Below are 21,919 nucleotides of genomic sequence, written 5' to 3' on the forward strand. Positions count from 1 at the left end.
TAAACAGGTTCAGCAAAATAAAACTAGTGCATACAAAAGCATTCATGATCATGGTTATGAAATACATTCTTACAAACACACATGGGAAACTGTTGACTGGGTTTCACAGTATGCTATTAAACAATAATACAAGTGCAAAATGTAGAGCCTACCAATATCAAGTGATATGAATAATCCACACACACTGGTGGTACAATCATACAAACAGACAAAATACACTGGATTTCGTAGAAAAGTTGCATTTTGAAACCACAGCCATTGTTCTAACTGAAGCATACCCATTTTGACAAGGACACATGAACCACATCATTCAACAATCAACTTAACACGAGGATGACGTGACAGAAATACTCATCAATATCGATAAAGTACGATGCGTCACAGTGGCAATGTCACACAACAACAAAACATGTTGAACCTCGCATCGCAACGGTACATTAACATCACCAACAGCACAACGAGCAAAGTACGACAGTATGACAGTGCACTTACCAAAGTCTACTTGGTCTTTTCAAAACATTCCTCCATAACGATTAGACTTTGTTCGAGCGGTCAAAAGATGCACACTAGAAAACAGTACAAATGTCACGCTGGGGTACATGATAATCTCTTTATAATCACATGGGAAGGGGGAACGAGAATCAACAAATGAACCAACGATCTGTCACATACATACATGTAAGCAACATTGTTAAAGACGCATGACAGAAAATGTCTATCATTTACAAAACGGCTGTGGGAAGAAAGTGAGAGAGAGGGGAGGGGAGAGGGCGGGGTTTCCGAGATTAGGCCACGCCTACCTTGTATCCTGGAGACGATGTCCCCCTTGACCATGCTCATAGTGACCGGCATGGACACCGCCCAGGGGGGAATGATGAGCTCGCGGATCGGCCCCATGTCACAATCCTTCTGTAGAGACTTGTGGCAGCCCGAATGTGCCTGCAGAGTCAGATGTCAAAACACAGATTAAAATTCAAAATCAAAGTTTCATAAAATGCACATGCAATACATTTCAAGGCATTTTTTGACTTTTGCAAATTTAACAAGTCAGTTGCTATTCACTAACTAAAAACATGGGAAGATAACAACCCGACGTGAATATGACGGGTACACATACATAATACATGCACTAGTACGCAGCACACATTCCATGAACAAGATTCATGATAGTACTCAAGTACTGTACACCTTCATCACAAATTGAACCACTCCCAAATTGTTGGGGAAGTCCCTATCCACAAAATAAACAAAAAAAAAAAAAAAGGAATTAGACTTGCTGTACTCAAATGGCAAATACAGTCATCAGAGTTTATTCAGGTGTGCATATTAATTAACTACACCTGTAAACCTTTAAAAACTACTGGGTGAGGCATAGTGCCCTTGCCCAAGTGCCCCATTTAGGCAACGGGGGAAACCTGTTTGCAATATTACCACTAACCCTTTTGGTGTCAGGGTCTTGTGGTGAGTACAACATAATGAGTTCTTCTTCTTTTTTTTGTGCCAATTGGCACTCAAAGCACAAAAAGGATTCATAAGGTTGGGCAAATTTTCACTAAGCTTTGTGTGTTTTGTTGTTGTTGTTTTTTTCATTTTGGTTGGGTTCGTTTCTTTTTTAATTATTTGTTGATTTGTTTGCTTGTTGCTTTTTGTTTAAATTTTGGTTAGGTTTGATTCACTTTAATCATTTGTTCATTTCTTTGCTTTTTGACTTCCATAGATACTTCAGTCAACTAATAATTCACTTGTTCATCTGCTTATGAATTTAACGATTACTTCCTCCCAGTTGAGATGAATACAAGAGAATATCTATTTCAGAATGCACATTTCATCTGAGAATCATATTACATATGACATTTACATTCCTGTGAATGATTTCCTCCGATTGTCTAATTATCTTTTAAGTGCTGCTTCAGTGTTAGTTTCAGTCGTAATTTATTACAACTCTTCTTCAATACAATATCTCATCAGATATAAAGAGAAGTTAGCCAGCATCTCCAAATGAAACATCTAGTACTGGGTAGCACCTCAAAATGTAAATTGCCTGGATGACAACATGGACTTACAACTTAAATGTCAAGAAACAGACGGGGGAGGGGGGGGGGGAGTGGATAAACAGAAATAGGTTCATCATGACATACAGCGACCACTCGCTGATGGCAGATTATATTTGTACGATAAGCCACACACTCAGACCACATCCTTGTCAATGCTGTCTGAAGGTAAAATAAGAGGATACCAATACCACAAGAAGGACTTCCTCTAAAGGTGTTAAAACCATTCTCCACAGATCCCCAAATTGCCCCCCCCCCAAAAAAAAAAAAAAACAACAACCAACTCGGGATGCACAAGCAGTATTCAGTAAAATTGCATCCAAAAGGCATAGGCATTCAGTGTAGGCACCATACTCTTCCTCTGTTATAAACCCTGGCATGATATCTTGATGACACACACATCTAATAATCTCCTAGCAAGATCTAAACCCATCTATACTCATTAACAGATTCTCTTTCTCCTCAGCCTCTCTCTCTCTCTCTCTCTCTCTCTCCCTCTACATAGATATATATATATATATATATCTTTCTCTCTATCTCTATCTCTCTTTATACACACATATACAATGTACATTGTATACATCCACCTCCCCCCCCCTTCAAACAAAAAATGAAAACATAAAGATAATACATGCACACTAGTTTGACACAAGAATGCATCTTACTGTTAATACTAATGTCTGAATTTATGTTTGTTCGTATAGTATGTAGATGTCCAGTACATAAACATAAACATACATACTGTATAGAATATTGTATTGTGTGTATGTAAATATGTGTACATGTGTATACATTATGCAAACAACTTTAAGTGTACATATATCTGAGCATACATGTATAAAAACACACACTATAGTAAGTGCATGATTCACACACAATACCCTTTCTAAATATATCTAACGATTTGTATTGTGTTTCCTCTCTCTTTCTCCTATTGTATCATCCCTATCCCCCCCCCCCAATCTGTTCTGTAACCCTCTCCTTACGCCCAATAAGGAGCCACACAAGCCATCATGCCCGTCTCTGAGACAATTTTCGGCAGCTGAAAATAGCTACACGGCCAAATCATGAAGTGTGTCGCCGTGACAAAACACACAACACACACACACACACACACACACACACACACACACACACCACATGCACAATGGGGGAAGAAAATAGAGCTTTGCAGATCCAGTGTTGGGGGAAGATTTCAATAAAGGCGGTGTGGGGAGTTAAGCTGGGGAGGGGAGTTGAAAAAAGCGCGAGGGACGGAAATAGAGGGGGAGTTGGAGCTTGACCGAATGTGAGAGGGGAGATGGACAAAAGAGGACGTGCGGGAGGGAATCTGCTTTCGATTTTACACGGACATCCACGCATTGTGGTGGCATGAAGAAGTTTCGCTCCATCGTCACGGGCAGTGCGGCTATGGTTTCTCTCTGCCGTCGCCATGGCAACCATAATGATGAAGCGATGTCTCCATTTATCTTCTTTTACGACTATTCACCCCCCCCCCCCTTTCTCACTCAGCTAACTGAATTACTCAGCTAACTGAATTTTTCATCTGGAAACTGGGTGCAATGGCATAACTATCTCCTTGAACAACTCATAATATAAGAGCAGTTGATGCTTCTCTGTTTCAGAGACAACATATTACGATTTGGCAAACAGAGTTCCTTTGCAAATGACAGTAATACAAAAGTATGATACAAGATAAGTTTGAATAGTGTGTCGATATATAAACTCTGGATCCAGCTTTAAGAAGACATCGTGTAGATAAGCAATGTCAGCATTTACGCATGCGATTGAATGCGATATGATATGAGTTGAAAACGTTAAGGAGATACAAATTGTCTCCCTAAGGTCGTGCGTCTCCTTTTAATAGCAAAGTAATTATGAGCATAGAATGTCTCCCTAAAGCTATAGTTACAGAATATTTAATTGGTAATGTACAATTCTTAAACATGAGCATGGTATTGTGACACAATTTAACTGTAGAAAATAATTAAGTTGAATATGAGTAGTAAAAGGGACAAACAAAATTGGTTATGCATAAAATAATTTTTCCCCAAACAAAGGCACACTGACATTATCTATTAAAGAATTTGCATGTTGTCACAATAATTTCTGCAAACTGTGGACCATTCAAGAAAAGCTGGAACATCCTCAATTTCATCATCACTATTTTTAGAATTTTCATTTTTGTTTTAGATCATACGTATTATAGATCATAAATTTTGATATTGCCTTCAAGACTTTATAGCAGTGTTGTAATTATTTGGTGTTAATCATCAGTCTTCACTGTCATTGGGATGATTATTGTCATTACCACCATAACTGTAGATTATAATTCATCATTATAATTTCTTTATGTACCATTCTCATCAGCATTACCATTGACATCATTATTTACGCTGGGGAGTCTGGCACGTGCTCCTTCATTTCCAAAAAGTGAATACTTTTCCAAAAAGTGAATACTAGTGAGTACCAGTATCTCATTTGATTATCTGATACTTTGCTTTGTTTTTACACCAACAGCTATCAATGCAGTGTAACTTTTCACATGTTTCTGTAAATGGACTCTCACAGCTAGTGTTTGTTTGAGTACCTTTTCGAAATATGTGGATTTGTCAGTATGTCTACAATGAGAAATCTCTTAAAGTTAAAGGGGGGCAATGAACAGGTTATAAAATTACTTATGAAGGAAGTACGGCTTGACAAACTTCAAAGACAAATCAATGTTGGCATGCATGTGAATTAATAATATACACAGGTTGAGAGACTTGATTTCCTGGCATTGAGTCACATATTCAATACTAATCACTGGTATCAAAAGGCTGATGTATTTTTTTACTTCCTGCCTCATGCTGGTATTATTAAACCCGTTCCATACTGAAATTTGAAATCCCCATAGACTTAATACACATGCTACCAGGTTCCTGTATGGAACGGGTTAAGAGTCATCATCGCATTCTCGAGTAAGAATATGCAATTCAACTTTTTCTTTCAGCCAATGCATTGCCAATTGTTCCTGGACAATGTTTGCGATGATCTGATGGTAGCACTAGACTGAAGTACTCTCTTGAGCACTTCAAACACGTTATTGGCCTCTTACATCCCAATTCCATTCCACACAATGCACATTAGAGAGCACTCAAAACTGTTCAGATCTCAGGTTTCACAGTGAACACATGATTTCCTCTGAACATTAATATATGCCTGCAATCACACAAACCTTCATAGCACACAGTGAGATCTAAAATTAAAAAATGCTACTCGTTTTCTGCTACATACTCGGTTAAGGGTACAAAAATAACCGCATAGTGACAACCCTTTTGATATAATTTACAATACATCAACTCTTTAGCAACTGAAGATTCTGTTCATAATGGCCTATGATTCCCTACGGAAGGTACAGCAATATTGCTCCCATTTCGACAATTTTCTATGTGTAAAATGAACAATGTAAAATAGCTCACTGCATATCTATTTTTGTTTTTTTATAAGTTATGTTTATTTGAAAGCCTGTTAAGACTAAATTCCGAGAAAAAGGTGTGTTCTCACAGAAGTAATTCTGACATCTGTTCTCGTTTCTTGTCTTTTTTTTTATATTGTGGTGTTAGAGCAGTTGTACGCATGATGAAAATTAATATCTTCTTTTATTTTCATATCTGTCATGTCGTTCTCGATTCTTCTATCCTTTCTCTATAATTCATCCAGACCGGATCATACCCCCTACCCTACACCCCCCCCCCCCAAACCTTTCGGTCAACCTCTCTCATCCAATCCAATCCGCCCCACGATCCAAATGTCCTCACTCCGTCTTCACAGCCGACTTACACCCGTGAGTCGCATTGCCAATTTGAGCAGGGCTAAAAATAGCTCGTGCTGCCGATCAAGTGCAAATTGTGCATGGTGCATGCGCAATCCCCCCTCCCCCCAACACACAAACACAGGGTATCCGCTGCAATGGAGGCACACCAGTCGAAGAAACTAAGCACAGCAGATCATCAGCATCTTCGTGCCTTTTATATACTGCTGCGGGAAATGGTTTTTTGGGGTGCTTGCCGATGGTTTGTGTGGCAGGATTGTGTGTGGTGGGTTTTTAACAAGGCGCAGTATAAAAACTCAAACTGAAAGAGATGGGGAGAGAGCAATGGAGAAGGGCTCATGAACAGCTTACACTACAGACACCACTTTTCACATATGGGATTTAACATGCTGTCCTATGATCTGCTGTTGCATGACTTCACAATTTTTGTGGTTTTTTGGCAAACCAAACAGTTCTTCTTTACTGGAACTGCCTCCCATCCTTCCATCCTCCCACGTTCCTTTTGTTCCTTCTTTCTTCACCTAAATCAATTTCAATCAACATCTCATACATTCCTTCACTCCATTCTTCAATCCTGCCTTCATTCTTCTAGGGGTACATTTATCTAGAAGTATTCTGAGGCAGAATCACGATCCTAGACATGAGGCATTTTTGGGCGATAGATGAACGCAACCGTGTTTTCAAACACATTTAGAAATGCCAATTTGAAATGCCATTCAAAGGGTGATTTCAAACACATTTGAGACCATGATCGCATATTGTACTGTAGTGACAAATCATTATGTCTGCACCAGCAATATTACTGTTAATTATAAAACCACCTGAACATCAATATATTGGTTTTTTTTGTGTGTGATCATTCTCAGTGTGATTTTGTTCGTAAAAGAATAGATAAATGCAATGCCGTTTTGAAACACGTTCATATCTCTGAGCTACCAAGGTGAACTTCCAGCTGTTTTCGTTACGGAGAAAAAGTGTGCGCCACAGTGTTTTCTACCCATCGTTGGTGTGTGAATGATGGGGCATGTTTGGTGGTACGCATGTTGACGTCTACTTCCCAGGTCAAACTACACAAAGTGGCTGCACAGTGACAACTCTCAAATCGCGATTATGATGGTTAGATAAACATGGCACCCTGCAAATCGTGTTTCAAAAAGTGTGCATAAATGCTATTTGAAATGCATATGGAAATGTGATTCTCTCTCGAGTTAAGATAAACGCTGCCTCAACCTTTTTTCGCTGTCTTCTTCTCCTCCAGTATTCTCCTCCAGTTTTATCATCTTCTTCTCTCCCTCTTTCTCCACCTCTTTCCCTCTCTCTCCCTCTCTTTCTCCCTCTCTCCATCTCTCTCTATCTATCTATCTATATATATATATATATTACATATATATATCTCCCTCTGTATCTATCTATCTCTCCCTCTCTATCTATCTGTCCCTCTCTATCTATCTATCTCTCCCTCTCTATCTATCTATCTATCTCTCCCTCTCTATCTATCTATCTCTCCCTCTCTATCTATCTATCTCTCCCTCTCTATCTATCTATCTCTCCCGCTCTATCTATCTGTCCCTCTCTATCCATCTATCTCTCCCTCTCTATCTATCTCTTCCCTCTATCTATCTCTCCCTCTCTATCTATCTATCTCTCCCTCTCTATCTATCTATCTCTCCCTCTCTATCTATCTATCTCTCCCGCTCTATCTATCTATCTGTCCCTCTCTATCTATCTATCTCTCCCTCTCTATCACTCCCTCTCTATCTATCTCTCCCTCTCTATCTATTTATCTCTCCCTCTGCTACCTTCTATTTCTCTTCTGTCTCCACCCTTTCTTGAGGTCAGCCAAACTATTTTAATGAATCCGCTGAGGTCACTCTGGCTGAGAGCAGGGATTATAGTGATATAGCTAAATGACATATTACTTTGTAGGCTTTGGCCTTGTCTTGACCCACTCCGTAATCATCATGATGATATGTATTATTTAAAAAAAAAAAAAACAGAGGGGCCTCCATCATATGATCATATATGCCAGAGAAAAAATGAAATATAAGGAGGACACAATTTCTAATGATCATATATATGCCAGGGAATGAGGTCATAAGTTTCTAATCATTTGTGTCAGAAGGCAGCCTGTCCGACAAGCTGGGAGAAAATGGAACATGTCTACACTCTGGCGGTTAACCTACATAATCCTATATTCGGGCAGGCTCAGCATCTTTGTGCAGGTGGAGAAAATAGAAGATGACTTTTTTCATATAATGTACACTTCAAAATTTGCAGGTATTTTCTCTTTTTATAACATTCTGCAGAGACAAACATGACTAATGAAATAGTGCAACATGAATGAATTGCACTCTTGAGTTTCTTCCATTTCCTTTTTGTTTTTGTTGATTGGTTGCCTTTGATTCGTCAATATCATATCATCTGCCAGAATCAAACAGGGAGACATTTTTTACCTCTGCCAAGGAAGGAGGTTATGTTTTCGTTACCGTTGGCTTGTTCGTTAGTTTGTTTGTCCGTGTGCAAAATAACTCGAAAAGTAGTTAACGGATTGGGATGAAACTTGCAGGAAAGGTTGAGAATGACACAAGTACTAAACGATTAACTCTTGGTAGTGATCCGAGAATTTTGGGGGAATTTATGAAGGATTTTTGATATTTTGGCAGGTAGGGTCAATGAACTTGGGAGTTCAGGCTGCGCGTATTTGAGGTTTGCATGCGCGCACTATAAAGTGCATGCTCTAGTTTCTGCTAGGGCGAGGCGCGCCGTGCAGCTGAGGGTTTATGACATAACAAAGGCTTCTATATTGAGAAATCGGGCGACTTTCAGCACACTATAAACACTTTCAGCATGCTATAAGTACGTATGGGTGGAAATCACTGATATCTCTATGGAAGAACAAGATCAGTAGTGGAAATGAGCTGCATGCTTGGCGGAGGTCTGCGCTCTAAGAGTGCTTCTCTAGTTTTTAATTCATCAACATCTGGTATCTTCACCAGTCAGCCCAATTATCTCCACATTACAGGATTTTGATCTGTATAACATTACTGTGTGTGCCATGCATACAGCAAGTCCAATATTTGTTGTGAATAAAGGACTTCCAACAATTTTGTGAGTGGTAAAATATGGGATTTCATTGAGGAAATGGCTTTGACATTTTTGCATACAAGCCCAAATGATTAATCCAGTCACGTGGGATGTTTTCGTCTAAACAAATAACATCATTAACGATGACAAAGTGGACAGGAGCGTTAAAATCGAAAATGAAACTTACCGTTGCCCAGCACCATTCGCACTTCATACTGGCTAGACACTCATGGGTTGCACAAGACTTTTTGCATACAAGACATCGACTGTTGGTTGGTAGGTTACCTTCCCTCCAATGGTGATGTACCATAATTTTATTCTGTGGAAGAAAAAATATAAGACATCACTTCAGTTGATGCTTCTCCTAATTCATAAATAAACTATTAAAAAACAAGATAAACTATTAAAAAACAAGATATATCTTGTTTGCCCTCTGTGATTAAAAAAAAAAACCAGTAATACTATGTCTTGTAGGAAATATTCATATCAAGTTAAAATTTTCATAGATTCTACTGTATTTTCTTGCAGAGAAATTCAGCCATATGTGTGCATTCAGTAAATGCCGTACTATTAGAAGATAACAGTTCTGGTCGAGGTGTAGATTTATCAGCAAGATATTCAGAAACCACTCTATGAGATGTCAAAGAGCATGCAGTTCTAAGGGGTATCAAAAGTTTATTCGATGAAAATCGGTTTTGAAATGGCTGAGATATCCAAAAACAAGGTGAAACAAAGACATCCTAATAAAGTTGGGGCATGTCGCCTTTTATTATTGACACTTTTTTTGATATCTCAGCCATTTGAAAACCAATTTTCATCAAATAAACGTTGAATCCTTCTTAAAATTACATGCTCTTTCATATTTCATAAGAGGCTTTTCATTATCTCACTTAGGAATGTTCAAAACATTTTCAACCAGTACTGTACAGTCCCTTTAAGAATCTGTGCAAAAGTTATGAATTCTAACACTTTTGTGAAATTAATGTGCTGTCATTGGTGAATAACAATTTTTTATGTCAAAGAAGCAGACAAATAATTAAAAAAAAATGGGATGGAAATTTGCTATATTTTCATTATTTTAGCCAATTGAGAGAGCAAATAATCTAACTTCTTCAAAAGACATGGGGAATGATATTACCTTAAGCATACATCAATAACAAGCTAGAGGAGTGCAAATTTCAATTTGAAAAATCAAATTTTAGGATGATACTTCTCAAGTACATATTCATATATACTCAATGTATATTTAATACATATTATGTATCTAGCCTTGTCCTCTTGTAATGAGATATTACAACTAATCTGGATTATAAATGCCTGCAGATGAAATTCCCCTTGAATAACCAGATCACAATAAGCACACCATTCATCCAACACAGCGGACACATATCCTTGATACCATTCCATCAAATATCATTAACTCGGTCACTCTCATTACCATCTGGTTTGCAGATGATGTACAATATGTAAGCAGCTAGCTCTACATGTATAAGATGGATATATTCACTGGGTTAATAACAGGGTGATATTATTTCAGATAGTTCAAATGTTTACAAGAAATTAAGAATTTGTGTGTTTGTATCTTATGCAGTGTTATCATGACCAAGAAGTACAATGTAACATAACTATTTGTAAAGACAACAATATGTTCATACTTCACATTATATGAAGAGTACGTTCGCAAAAAAACGATAAGTCATTTTTGAACATTTTGAAGTACGGTCTCTGTCATAAAGTACAAAATGATACCTTTCAAATGATATATTGGTCACTACATATAAAGGTGCATTTTTGAAGTTATGGTCAAAAGAAGCAAAATTTTTTTTATTATTCTCTTTATTTTTCTTGACCTTTAATCGCAAATATCTCCATTTGGCAAATATGGACATATCGGTTTTTGCGAACAAACTCTTCATTCATAGATTGTACATGTGTATATGTAAACATACATACATACATACATACATAGCAAAAGAGTGAGATAAAAGGATGTGTATTTCTCCTCAAATGAACCTATGTGAAAGGAATAGTTCAAGCATAAGAGGAAGAATACTAGAATATTCCATTTAATAGGAAAGTCGCTATCGATGAGCAATGTAGTCACTTTCCATTTCACCCAATACATGTACAGAAATGTTGCCAATTATCAAAAAAAGCACACAAGTAAAGACAAAAAGATATGCTAGAAAAGCTCTTAAAGACAATGATTGTACTTATCCAACTACAAGTATGCATACCAGAATGTCTGCATGTACTTGAGTATACAATGGTAGTCATATGAAAGCTTCATAGAAAAATAACATACAAAATGAGCAGATACTTACTATATCTCTACTCTCGTCATAGTCCAAGAAGCGGATGCAGTTGCTAACAACAAAATCTAAACAGCCGAGATGTGTGTAGTATTCACAAGCTGAGAGAGGAATAGACCAAAAAGAAAAAGAGAAAGCATATCATGACATATGGCTAAAAAAAAAAAAATACATTGAAGGTCATTAAAGTTTTGACTACCTTATGAGTATATCAGGAGAGGTGCAAAATCACTGATAAGTAACTACTTTTATATGTCAAATATTCCCAGTTGATTAGAAGCAATGTTTGTATTCCTGTATCTATCTTGGGTCATTTCGACAAACCACTTTCAAGGAAAGGTTAAAAAAATGGAACTTGGTAGTGAAGAAAAATTCTTAAAACCAACAACCTTTGAATACTGCATGTACTTTGGTATGTCAAGTATGTAATGACGCTTTGCAAATAATTCTAGTAGGACTGTCTCTAGGGCCATGTCTTTCAGAAAAGACCCTCATTTCTCCTTTATGAATCTGGATATTATACTCCAAGATAATCTTGTCAGATATCAAAACTACCAAGCACTCTGCTCCAACAATCGACTCTTCTATTCTAACTTCTACGATTGCATCTTTCTTCATGTTTTTTTTTTTTTAATTTTCAGTGCAACACTGCTTACACACAATGAAATATATGGCCCCCTTTCACATCCAAATAATATCTCCTTCAATGGTCTCTGTAATCACAGTTCTAGAATCACATCTTTCCTCATGTGATTCTTCATTGTCAATACAACATTGCTTATATAGAATTAAAACCATGGCCCCTTTCACACCCAAATAAAATCTCCTTCAATGGTCTCTGTGATCACAGATCTAGAATCGCATCTTTCTTCATACGTGTGATTCTTCATTGTCAGTGCTACATTGCTTCAATACACACAATTACATCCGAAGCCCCTTTCACACTCGAAAAAATATCTCTTTCTACTGTCACTGTGATCGCTTCCCCTGCTGTGGAAGCATGGTCATCTTACCTTCACAGTGCAATGACAAGGCATCATCAAGTCTTCTCCGACAAACGTTGCAAAATTTCTTCCTGAAGTGGCCCGGGTCTGACCAAGTATGGGGAACAGGGTCCTGCAATGACGAGATGGAAAAAGTAAGGGGAAAAAAGGTTAAATTAGGAACAAAGACAAAATTCTAGCTTGATAAACTAGATATTGCTGAAATTGCATACAAGGCCTTTTCATGTATAATGTGAACTGATGATCAATACTCCTTTCATATAGTACGGAGCAGAGTAATAGACTTTGTATTTTGAACTTTTTCTTATCACCTTGATATTTCGAACTGTTTTCTTTAAAATGACTGATTCAAATTAACATCCTACACCAATAAACTGACACAAACGTTCACGACACACACACACACACACAGTCACAGTCTACAAAACAAAGACAGTTGTTGCTTCATCATCAAAACTGTGCAGTTGTGGCAAGAAATAATAGGCAATAATATATGTAGGTATGAAATGATCCCTCGATCTCCTCCTGTCAGCCCACCAGTCAGAGAAGATGGGGGAAGATGGAGGATACAAAAATAAGAATGAAGACATCAACTTCAGCATACCACACCACTCATCCTTTCACCCCTTTACCCCCTCTCATCCCCCGCCCTGCCCCATTCCTCTCCCTGAGCAACAACTATCAAACAAATCTTCTCGCAAATATTTTCTCAATGCCTGCCAATTCAATCACACTCAGGCCAAGGAAAATAATCCCTCCCCCTCAACAAATAGATTTCCCCCCTCGCTGGCAGCAACCTCCCGACTTCTTCCCGCATTCCTCGCGCCAACTCCTGACTCACAATACTAGGCCAAGACCTCCTTTTCTTTTCTCCTCTTTTTTTCTTTCACGTTCCGCGCCAGGTCAACTTCCCACTCTTTCAGCTTTCAATAGCATTTACGAGTCAGTTTCAGCCGAAGTTCCCCAAAATATGAGGTCTGTAAATGAAGGCAAGTATTGATCACGCCCCCTGAAAATATCTTGAAAATATCTTGAAAATGATGAATAATTTGGAAGCCCTCTGAGAATGATTACATTTGACAATATATCAACAAAGACTTTCCAAGAAATACTTTCCTCCTTCGAGGCACTACAAGAGAGGAAACCGAAAAGAATTAAAGAGATATTCTTCTCTTACTCTTTCAATCTCTCAAAATTTCTTCTTGTTGGTTTTGTTTGGGGGGAGGGGTGGGCCGAGAAATATTGCACGCCAACATCAATATTTCCGATTTACTCTGTATTCTTTTTAATCATGAATGAATTATACCTGCACATGATAGATGATACATGTTTAAGTATCATTTACCTTGGACACTGCACACGTAACTCCATAGTCTTTCAACGGCACAAAAACTTAGATTACATTTAATATGAAAAAAAATAATAATAATAAAACACACACAGAAGCAGGGATTAAGCAAAATCATATCTCATGTCACTGAACTTGGGCATTGTTTCAAAAATCTGTTACATCCATATTTTAATCATATATCCTGTCAATTGCAGATCATGTTTTCGATTGTGTTGTTGTTCTTTTTGGGTGGAGAGATTTCTTGGAAGGAAGCATTTCTTCCTCTGTTTCCAGGAAATACAGCAAACGTAATTCATACCATGTAGTTAAGATTAAACTCTCTTTCTCCTTCTCTGCCTGACAAACTGGTTTGCCTTGAACACAAAACTTGACAGGAAATATCTCTCTGATTACTTACTGCAAAGAGATTAGGCTGTATGCATCAAGATGATACATGCTAAAGCCTCCTTCACCTTGGAACATGCAAGCAGAACGCTAAACTGTATCAAGGTCTTTAGATGGCGCAAAAAAAAAATCTCAGATTGCACATAAAAACCAAATACTAGTATACACACACATAAACACACACACAATCATAATCCATAATCTCATCTTATTCACTTTGTTGCAATATAGACATCTCAAACTGAACTGGGGCATTGCTTCAAACACTGGTACACCAATATTTCAATCGTACCTTGCTGTTTGTATTTAACATTGCTTCTTCTTTTCTTTTCTTTTCTTTTTTCCTCTGCTTCCGGGAAACACAGTGATAGTAATAGTCAGCTTAAACTCTCTCTCTCTCTCGTTTTTAGTCTAACAATACTTCTGCTTTGAACACAACATTTGACATATTTAAACATTTCTTACTACAAAAAGTTTATGCCTGTTTGCATTTTATAAGATGATACATATGTAAGCTTCATTCACCTTGGAACATGTAAGCAAAACTCATCCTCAAGGTATTACAGCAACACATAATCCCTCGGACTGCTAAACCACTTTAAAAGAATAATAATAATAATTTATAAACAAATAAGTCCTTAGCAAAATCTCATATTAATCATTTTGTTCCGTAACATCACCTGCACTGAGACATTGATCATTATTTAACTCATGATCCAATGCCTGGATTTTCTTTCTTTCTTTCTTTCTTTCTTTCTTTCTTCCTTCCTTTCTTTGATTTTTTTTGTTTCTCTTTCATCCATTTGGTTGGTTTTTTTTTCGTTTTTTTTTTTTGTTATTACGGGGGCTTAGGGGATAATCAGTCACTGCTAGGAAGTGTTATTTGATCCTTCCTGCATCATGCTCACCAAACAAACAAATCCATCGGTGTATTTTCCAAGATGAATATCACTGATGTCCTCAAATCAACATCAATCAAAAAGGATTACGTATGATGATACTCCTCCACCCTATTATATCAGAATGATGTCTGTTATGGATCATAGTAGTAACATAGTAAGTTAGTTAAAAGTAACATCATAGCTATCTCCAGTGGGAATCAACGGAAATCCAGTGGAATACCCCGGCACTGAAGCTGGGAATCATTTAAAGCACACTGGTACACTTTGTTTGTTTGTTTGTTTGTTTGTTTGTTTGTTTGTTTGTTTGTTTGTTTGTTTCATTTTCCATCTGAGAAGATGGCTGGATATCCCTATTCAGCTGCACTAGCTGGTCTTCCATGGGGTCCAGTTGGATGTGAGGAGAGACCACTTCATCAGGTTATATGCACCCTGCTCTTTGCGATGAATGAATGAAGCAGGATCTTTCACATACATGAGGTGGGACTCTCACACAAAGGGGACCCCCATTTCATGTCCTATATGAGGGACACTCAAATGGTCACCTCAAGCAAAGGTCAAGAGCTATACAACTGCACATTGTCCAAGTGCACAATTTGTGCACCAAGGCCCTGTTGTATCAAATGACACAATCAAACATACAAGTAGGTAACAAAATCAAACGTAAGTCGCATATCAGCCACTCAGAATTGAGTATTCAGAGACATAGTATGCATGACTTATATTTGACCTCTACATTTTATATGCAATAGGCACTGTGCATGTGACACCCAACCACAATAGGGCAAAGGTCAAGTAACAGGTGCAAGGGGACTACAGGTGTAGCAATGAATTGAGTCTGTATAGCGCTCTAACCACGAGCCGCGGGGGGTCCCCACTCGTAGTTAAGCACCGTGTGGACACAAAACACAACGAACTCGAAGTTAAAGGGAACACAAACCCAAAGAGCAATGTGGATTGAGTAAAAGCAGTAACATTAGTAGAACACATCAGTGAAAGTTTGAGGAAAATCGGACAATCGATGCAAAAGTTATGAATTTTTAAAGTTTTGGTGTTGGAACCGCTGGATGAGGAGACTACTAGAGGTTATGACGTATGAGAGGACCACAATATAAAGAAAATATGAAAGGAATTCCACAAAAATTCACTTTTCTAGCAAAATGAAAGAGTTCTTGACTAACCGCTTTCAGAAAGCAGGAGGAATAAGTGCTACCCCTAACATATGTCAGTATCAAGCTGATGGAATGTGTAATTTTCATGAAAAATGAATTTTTCTTGAATTCCCTTTTTATTTTCTTTATATTGTAGTCCACTCATACGTCATAACCTCTAGTAGTCTCCTTACCCAGCAGTTGCAACACCAAAACTTTAAAAATTCATAACTTTTGCATCGATTGCCCGATTTTCCTCAAACTTTCACTGATGTGTTCTACTAATATTACTGCTTTCACTCAATCCACATTGCTCTTTGGGTTTACTTTCCCTTTAAGAGTGACCTCGCCGTAAACTCCGGCCCCCACAATTTCCCTCTGCTTCCGGGTCAACCTCCCAAACGTACACCACAAATACACCACACGTGAAAAACCTATGACGCATGACACAACAACATCATCTTTTCTTCCCATGCGCTTGATCTCTGAAACTGAACACGTCGAACTTGCTATCAAACTGTATTCTATATTCTTCTCCGACGCTAAAAAAAAAATGTTTTCGACGAATATCTTCATAAAGGCATAAAGTCATCAGTGCAGTGCTATCTCTGCATACCATGACAGAGAAAAAGAGTACCCGTAAGCGAGTCCGACAGGGTTCGACTAAAGAATAAATAGACGCCTTGTTAGCATTATTTGGGGCTACAGGCCAGGTGGCTGAATCAACAGGTGAGCTTTTGAAATCTCCATAAGATGTGAACAGACCTTACTGTGGTGCAGCTGGTGGTAATCATTGAACAAAAACCAGGCAAGGATCCAGACTGTACATTTCATTCCTAGACTGTGTATTTCAACATTTCTACTGACTGACAGCCTTTTAGCACATAAAACACCACCCTCACATTTTCTGGCTACACTATTCCTTTAGACAATTTTTTTTTTTTATGACACTATAAACATACTGAATACATTTAACATTAATATATTTAATCAATACACAACAATACACAATTTAATTTAAACTACGTTTTTTGTTTTGTTTTTTCTATTGAATACACAGGGATGTCCCCACAAAAATCATGTCACACGAACTCCTGTATTTGATCTTGTGCGCATACTTGGTGTTGAAACACTGGCTACATGTAACTTGCAAAAAGGTGGTAGATTTAACCACATCGGTGATATCTTGAGCTTGTTTAAACGATTGTACTTTGTTTGTGTTTGTTTTAACATTTATATTCAGTGAGGCCTTCAATTCTTGGACAGGTCCCATGCCATGAAAGACGATTTGCAATTAGTTTGAAAATAATAACATATGGATAATTCTGATGAATACGTGCAACAGTTGGGCCCGGGCTTGCACATTCAACAGTCACTCTGGCCCGTGATGTGCTTTCATACAGAATATGATCAAAAAGGCAATGTTACACTATGAGAACAGTGTATTTTTCTTTTAGAAAAAAAAAATCACATACAAGTAGCAAATCTGGCCGGATAACTGGGGGGAAATATTCCAAGCACAACAGTTCTTTAAGAGAGAGTACATAACAACATTGGAGATTGTCCCAAGACAAACAGGGTGCTATTTGTGGCAATGACTACAATGTAGAAAAGACAATTTAAAAAGAAATGGAAATCAAAAATAAGCTCTAGGTAATTATCTGACTTGTTTGCTTAGAAGCACAGCTGGTGCTGAGACCACTAGCTTAAGATGAGCTCAAATTGGAAGAGCACAAAAATAACTTCTCCCAATATCCAAGTCACAACCTGTGAGCTTAACTTACAATGTACACTTTGCAGGCAAAATACACAGCCCAGTGTTAAAGTCTTCTATCGAGAGTAGGGGTGAAATGTTGTAGGCATTGGGTTCAACCAGTTGGCAACTCTGTGTAATCTATGACAGGCGTTTAGCAACTCTCCACTGGTTTTATACACAAAATTTCATTACAATTTCCACGTTTCTAAAGAATACTTGGGAATGGAGGGTTATTCAACACCTGGACCACACAGAGTTACTACTTTGTCTTGTACACTCTCTGACCTTTGACCATTTATATGAACTATTTTTGAGTGTGTCTGATTTTTTGTCCAGAAATTTTCATTGATCTACTTCTCTCATATTTTTTCTATTTTTGTACAAAGCAAGGTGATATCATGGTGGAATTTCTCTCCCGTAACACCACTTGGGTTATTTATAGCACGGGTTCTCGTACTGCTAACCACTCCAACGCATCACCTACAGCTGTAGTTGGCAATCTTCGATCCATGGACAGCAATGTGGAATGATACGACAAGTGTGTCATTATGTCATGATACATTCTCAGAATTGTGGTCGGTGTATGATGGCAAATTCCTCCCTTTTTTTTTTCTTTTCCAACGTTTGACCGGATACCGTTTGCAAAAATTGTTTGCAGAAACCGCCACTGAGCAATCAATTCTCATTGTGAATCACGCACCGTCAAAACACCCACCTTTTGTCTGGCAAACAATCATGTGCTTTATATAACTGGCACAATCAATTGACGTCACCTCCGGAGAGACCACACAAAGATCCATAGAGAATGGCCATGTGCCTGAATGACAGGCTGAAATTACTAACTTATATCAGATCTATACAAAGCTACAACATGGATATTACGTCTGGAGCATAATTTTGTATCACTTCACTATATATGTCTGTTGTCCTCTCTTCTTGTTTAGTGACTACTGTACGTACAATTTGTATTTCAAATTTGTGAATTTGTGAAGTTTTCCTATTCATAAATCCTCCTATTAATGAAAGATTAAAATGTGAGCACAAATGGACAATGATAGAAACAGTATGAAAATGATAGTTTCACTAATTAAAGGACAGGTCCACCTTCATAGACGTGTGGATTGAGTGAATGCAGCAATATCAGTAGAACACAAAGTGAGTTTGACGAAAACTGGACAACCCGTTCAAAAGTTACAAATTTTTGAAGTTTCTGCTCAGTCACTGCTGATGAGAAGACTACTACAGCTTGTGATGTCACATGTGTACAACCATATAAAAAAACAAAGAAAATTCAACATATTTTCACTTTTCTCGCATAGTAAAAGAACGCTTGACTTGCCTCTTTCAGAAGGCAAGGGTAATGATAATACCCTTAACATAAATCAGTGACAGGTTGAGGAAATGCAGGGCTGCCAACTCTCACGCATTGAGCGTGAGACTCACGCAATTCAACCAATTTTGACTGTCTCACTCTGATAAACGAAATCTCACGCTAAACCCCCAAAATGGAATGTACATGACTACAAAAATAAATATATCTCTAAATTCTCTGACATTCCGAATATCGATATGCCCAAGCCCAAAATTTCGAGATTTTCCCGCACGGGTGTAAAGCTGAACCGATAATAATCGTTTTCGGTTCGCGTGCAAAGACAAGCTATTGGATTTTACGATTGGTTTCTACCTATACCACGTGAGCGTAGCTTGTACTTTTGGCAATGGCTACGACGTGTGCGTTACATGGCTTTACATACACTGACTGTGTACAACGTACGTACGTACGTACGGCCGCAAAGCAGTCCGCCAGGCGCTAGCCAGGAGGTCGCTCCGCTCCCTCGCAGTACAGTGTCTCACGCCAAACTCTCACTCAAGGTTGGCAGCCCTGGGAAATGTGCACTTTTTTCAAAAAATTTTTTTTTTCGAATTCTCTTTCTATTTTCCTTATATCGTTGTACGCATGTGACATCATGCACTGTAGTAGTCTTCTCATCCAGCAGTGACGGAACAGATAATTTAAAAATTCATAACTTTTTGGACAGATTGTCCTATTTTCCCCAACCTTTCACTAATGTGTTCTAACAATATTACTGCATTCACTTAATCTACATACCATATATGAAGGTGAACTTGTCCTTTAAGGATACACATGTAAATACAAAATAATGATGGTAATAATGATTACTATTTCTAGACTGTGAAAAAACTACTAATCAAGTTAAGGTAGGACCTTCAGACACTTATGGAATTGATAGTTCTCAACAATTCCTAGGGAGTGTTGATAACTATACAAGGATTATGTGCATTGTTTGCTTGCAAGCAGTGTTTTCTCAGCACACTCCTCCAACACATATCATCGGTCTTATGCCAAAAGGGCCTTAAACCACTTCCACTGTTATGCCCAAAAGGCCCTTAACGCTATAGACTTTGTACACTATTAGGACCCTTTTGGCATAACAGGGGAAGTTCTTTAAGGCCCTTTTGGCATAAGGGAGATGATATAATATTGAAAGGGACCGCATTCTCGTATGTACAGATTCAGAGTACCAGTAATCCATTTTCTCATACGTTTTCAGCCATGATAGCAATTATATATATCTCTCCTATACATTCTTGTACTTTACAAAACATTAAGCCTTTTGATTTCAAAAACATTAGACACTTCAATCTGCATATAAAAGGTACAAATGACTCAACAATATGATTAAATGGGTTCCTGCTCTCAAGTTTATTGTAAAATTTCATATATAGGGGACATTCCAGATAAAAAGATACTAAAGTTTAGTGTATGTTTTTTTTTAAAGACCCATGTGCCACAGCTTCTTGACACCCAAATGGTTAAAGCGTGCTGCTTCTTACGAAACACTGACAGAGCTTCTTACGAAACAGTGACAAAATGAAAAAGCTAGCTGGCAGCAAGGACTCGTGAAAACTAACAAATCTGAAATTCAGATTGGATGGTTGATTTGCCTCTTTCTTGCGGAGAGCATATCAAGGAATTTAAGCTTTCAATATACCTCTTGTTTAAAACCAGAAAGTTATGACAGGACTTTATTTTGACTGAGTATTCCATTTACCCTCCATGTCACTTCATATTCTGCTGCCTCAAATTTTTTCAACAGCAAAAGGTTTTACTCCGTTTTTGTGATTCTGCCGAGACATCCCCGGCAGAAAATGTCAACTTCTACATTCTATTATAGATCCTGAAGGGTGTCACACTTTGGGAAATTCCAAGAAATGAGACAATTTTCAATCAATGTGCAGAGGAAAGTGTTGCTGCAGATACATGTTTAATGGAGTACACTAGATGCTTTTGAAATGCAGAATTGCAATGAATTGTATTTGCCATCATTTATACTCAACTACATCATTTACATCTCTAACACTTTATTTTAAAGCACCAATGTTAACTCTGATCTAAGTTGGATAAAATATATACTAATATTGTTCAAATATGAGTTGTTTGTTATCTGTTTGCTTGTTTGTTCATTGATTGTTTGAGTGATGGAATTTATTTCTGCATTTTTTTTTATACATACATGTAAATGTACTACAAAGTCAATTTGTAAAAACAGTACTGACTAATACTATACCTGAATCTAACAGTACTTGACAACAGATCAATGATTTTTCACATTACTGGTATAGTGAAATTCTTGCATTAGTGGAGCGGCATAGCTTGAAAAATTAGAGGAATTGTGCATTTTATGATAAAAGCACCAAATTTCGCACATATGTTGACAATGACATTTGAAATAAATTCAGATATTGGGCCATCGTAAATAGCGCCCTCAGCGGCCATGGCAGCCATTTTTCAAAATGGCCGCCATAAAATGCCATTTTTCATTAAAATTTACAAATTTCAGAAGGGAAAATCAATAAGATTTTGCAAACGAGTGGGAAATAACATTTAAAATAAATTAAGATATTGGGCCACCGCAAATTGCGCCCTCAACGGCCATGGCAGCTATTTTTCAAAATGGCCGCCATAAATGCCATTTTTAACAAAAAATTAAAAATTTCAGAAGGGAAGATCAGGAAGATTTTGCGAACGAGTGGGAAATAACATTAAGAATAAATCCAGATATTGGGCCATCGTAAATAGCGCCCTCAATG

General features: G+C 37.7%; 1 protein-coding gene across 2 annotated transcripts in view; it reads right to left on the bottom strand.

The window, feature by feature from the left end:
* The window catches only part of LOC139713302 (diacylglycerol kinase theta-like), a 122,272-nt gene that overhangs the window by 41,115 nt on the left and 59,238 nt on the right, over positions 1–21,919 (bottom strand). Inside the window, exons 3-6 of one of the 2 annotated variants that reach the window (XM_071625046.1) lie at positions 12,275–12,377; positions 11,274–11,362; positions 9,137–9,268; positions 801–939 (exon numbers count right to left, since the gene is read on the bottom strand). In XM_071625046.1, coding sequence (XP_071481147.1) covers positions 801–939; positions 9,137–9,268; positions 11,274–11,362; positions 12,275–12,377 — 463 coding nt within the window. Of the gene's footprint in view, positions 1–726; positions 940–9,136; positions 9,269–11,273; positions 11,363–12,274; positions 12,378–21,919 lie in introns of both variants that reach the window. The other variant, XM_071625047.1, reaches the window with a different exon arrangement.

This window comes from Diadema antillarum, unplaced genomic scaffold, assembly GCF_040938485.1.
Source record: "Diadema antillarum isolate AM-2024a unplaced genomic scaffold, OU_Dant_1.0 seq00001945_RagTag, whole genome shotgun sequence".
Taxonomy (NCBI): Eukaryota; Metazoa; Echinodermata; class Echinoidea; order Diadematoida; family Diadematidae; genus Diadema; species Diadema antillarum.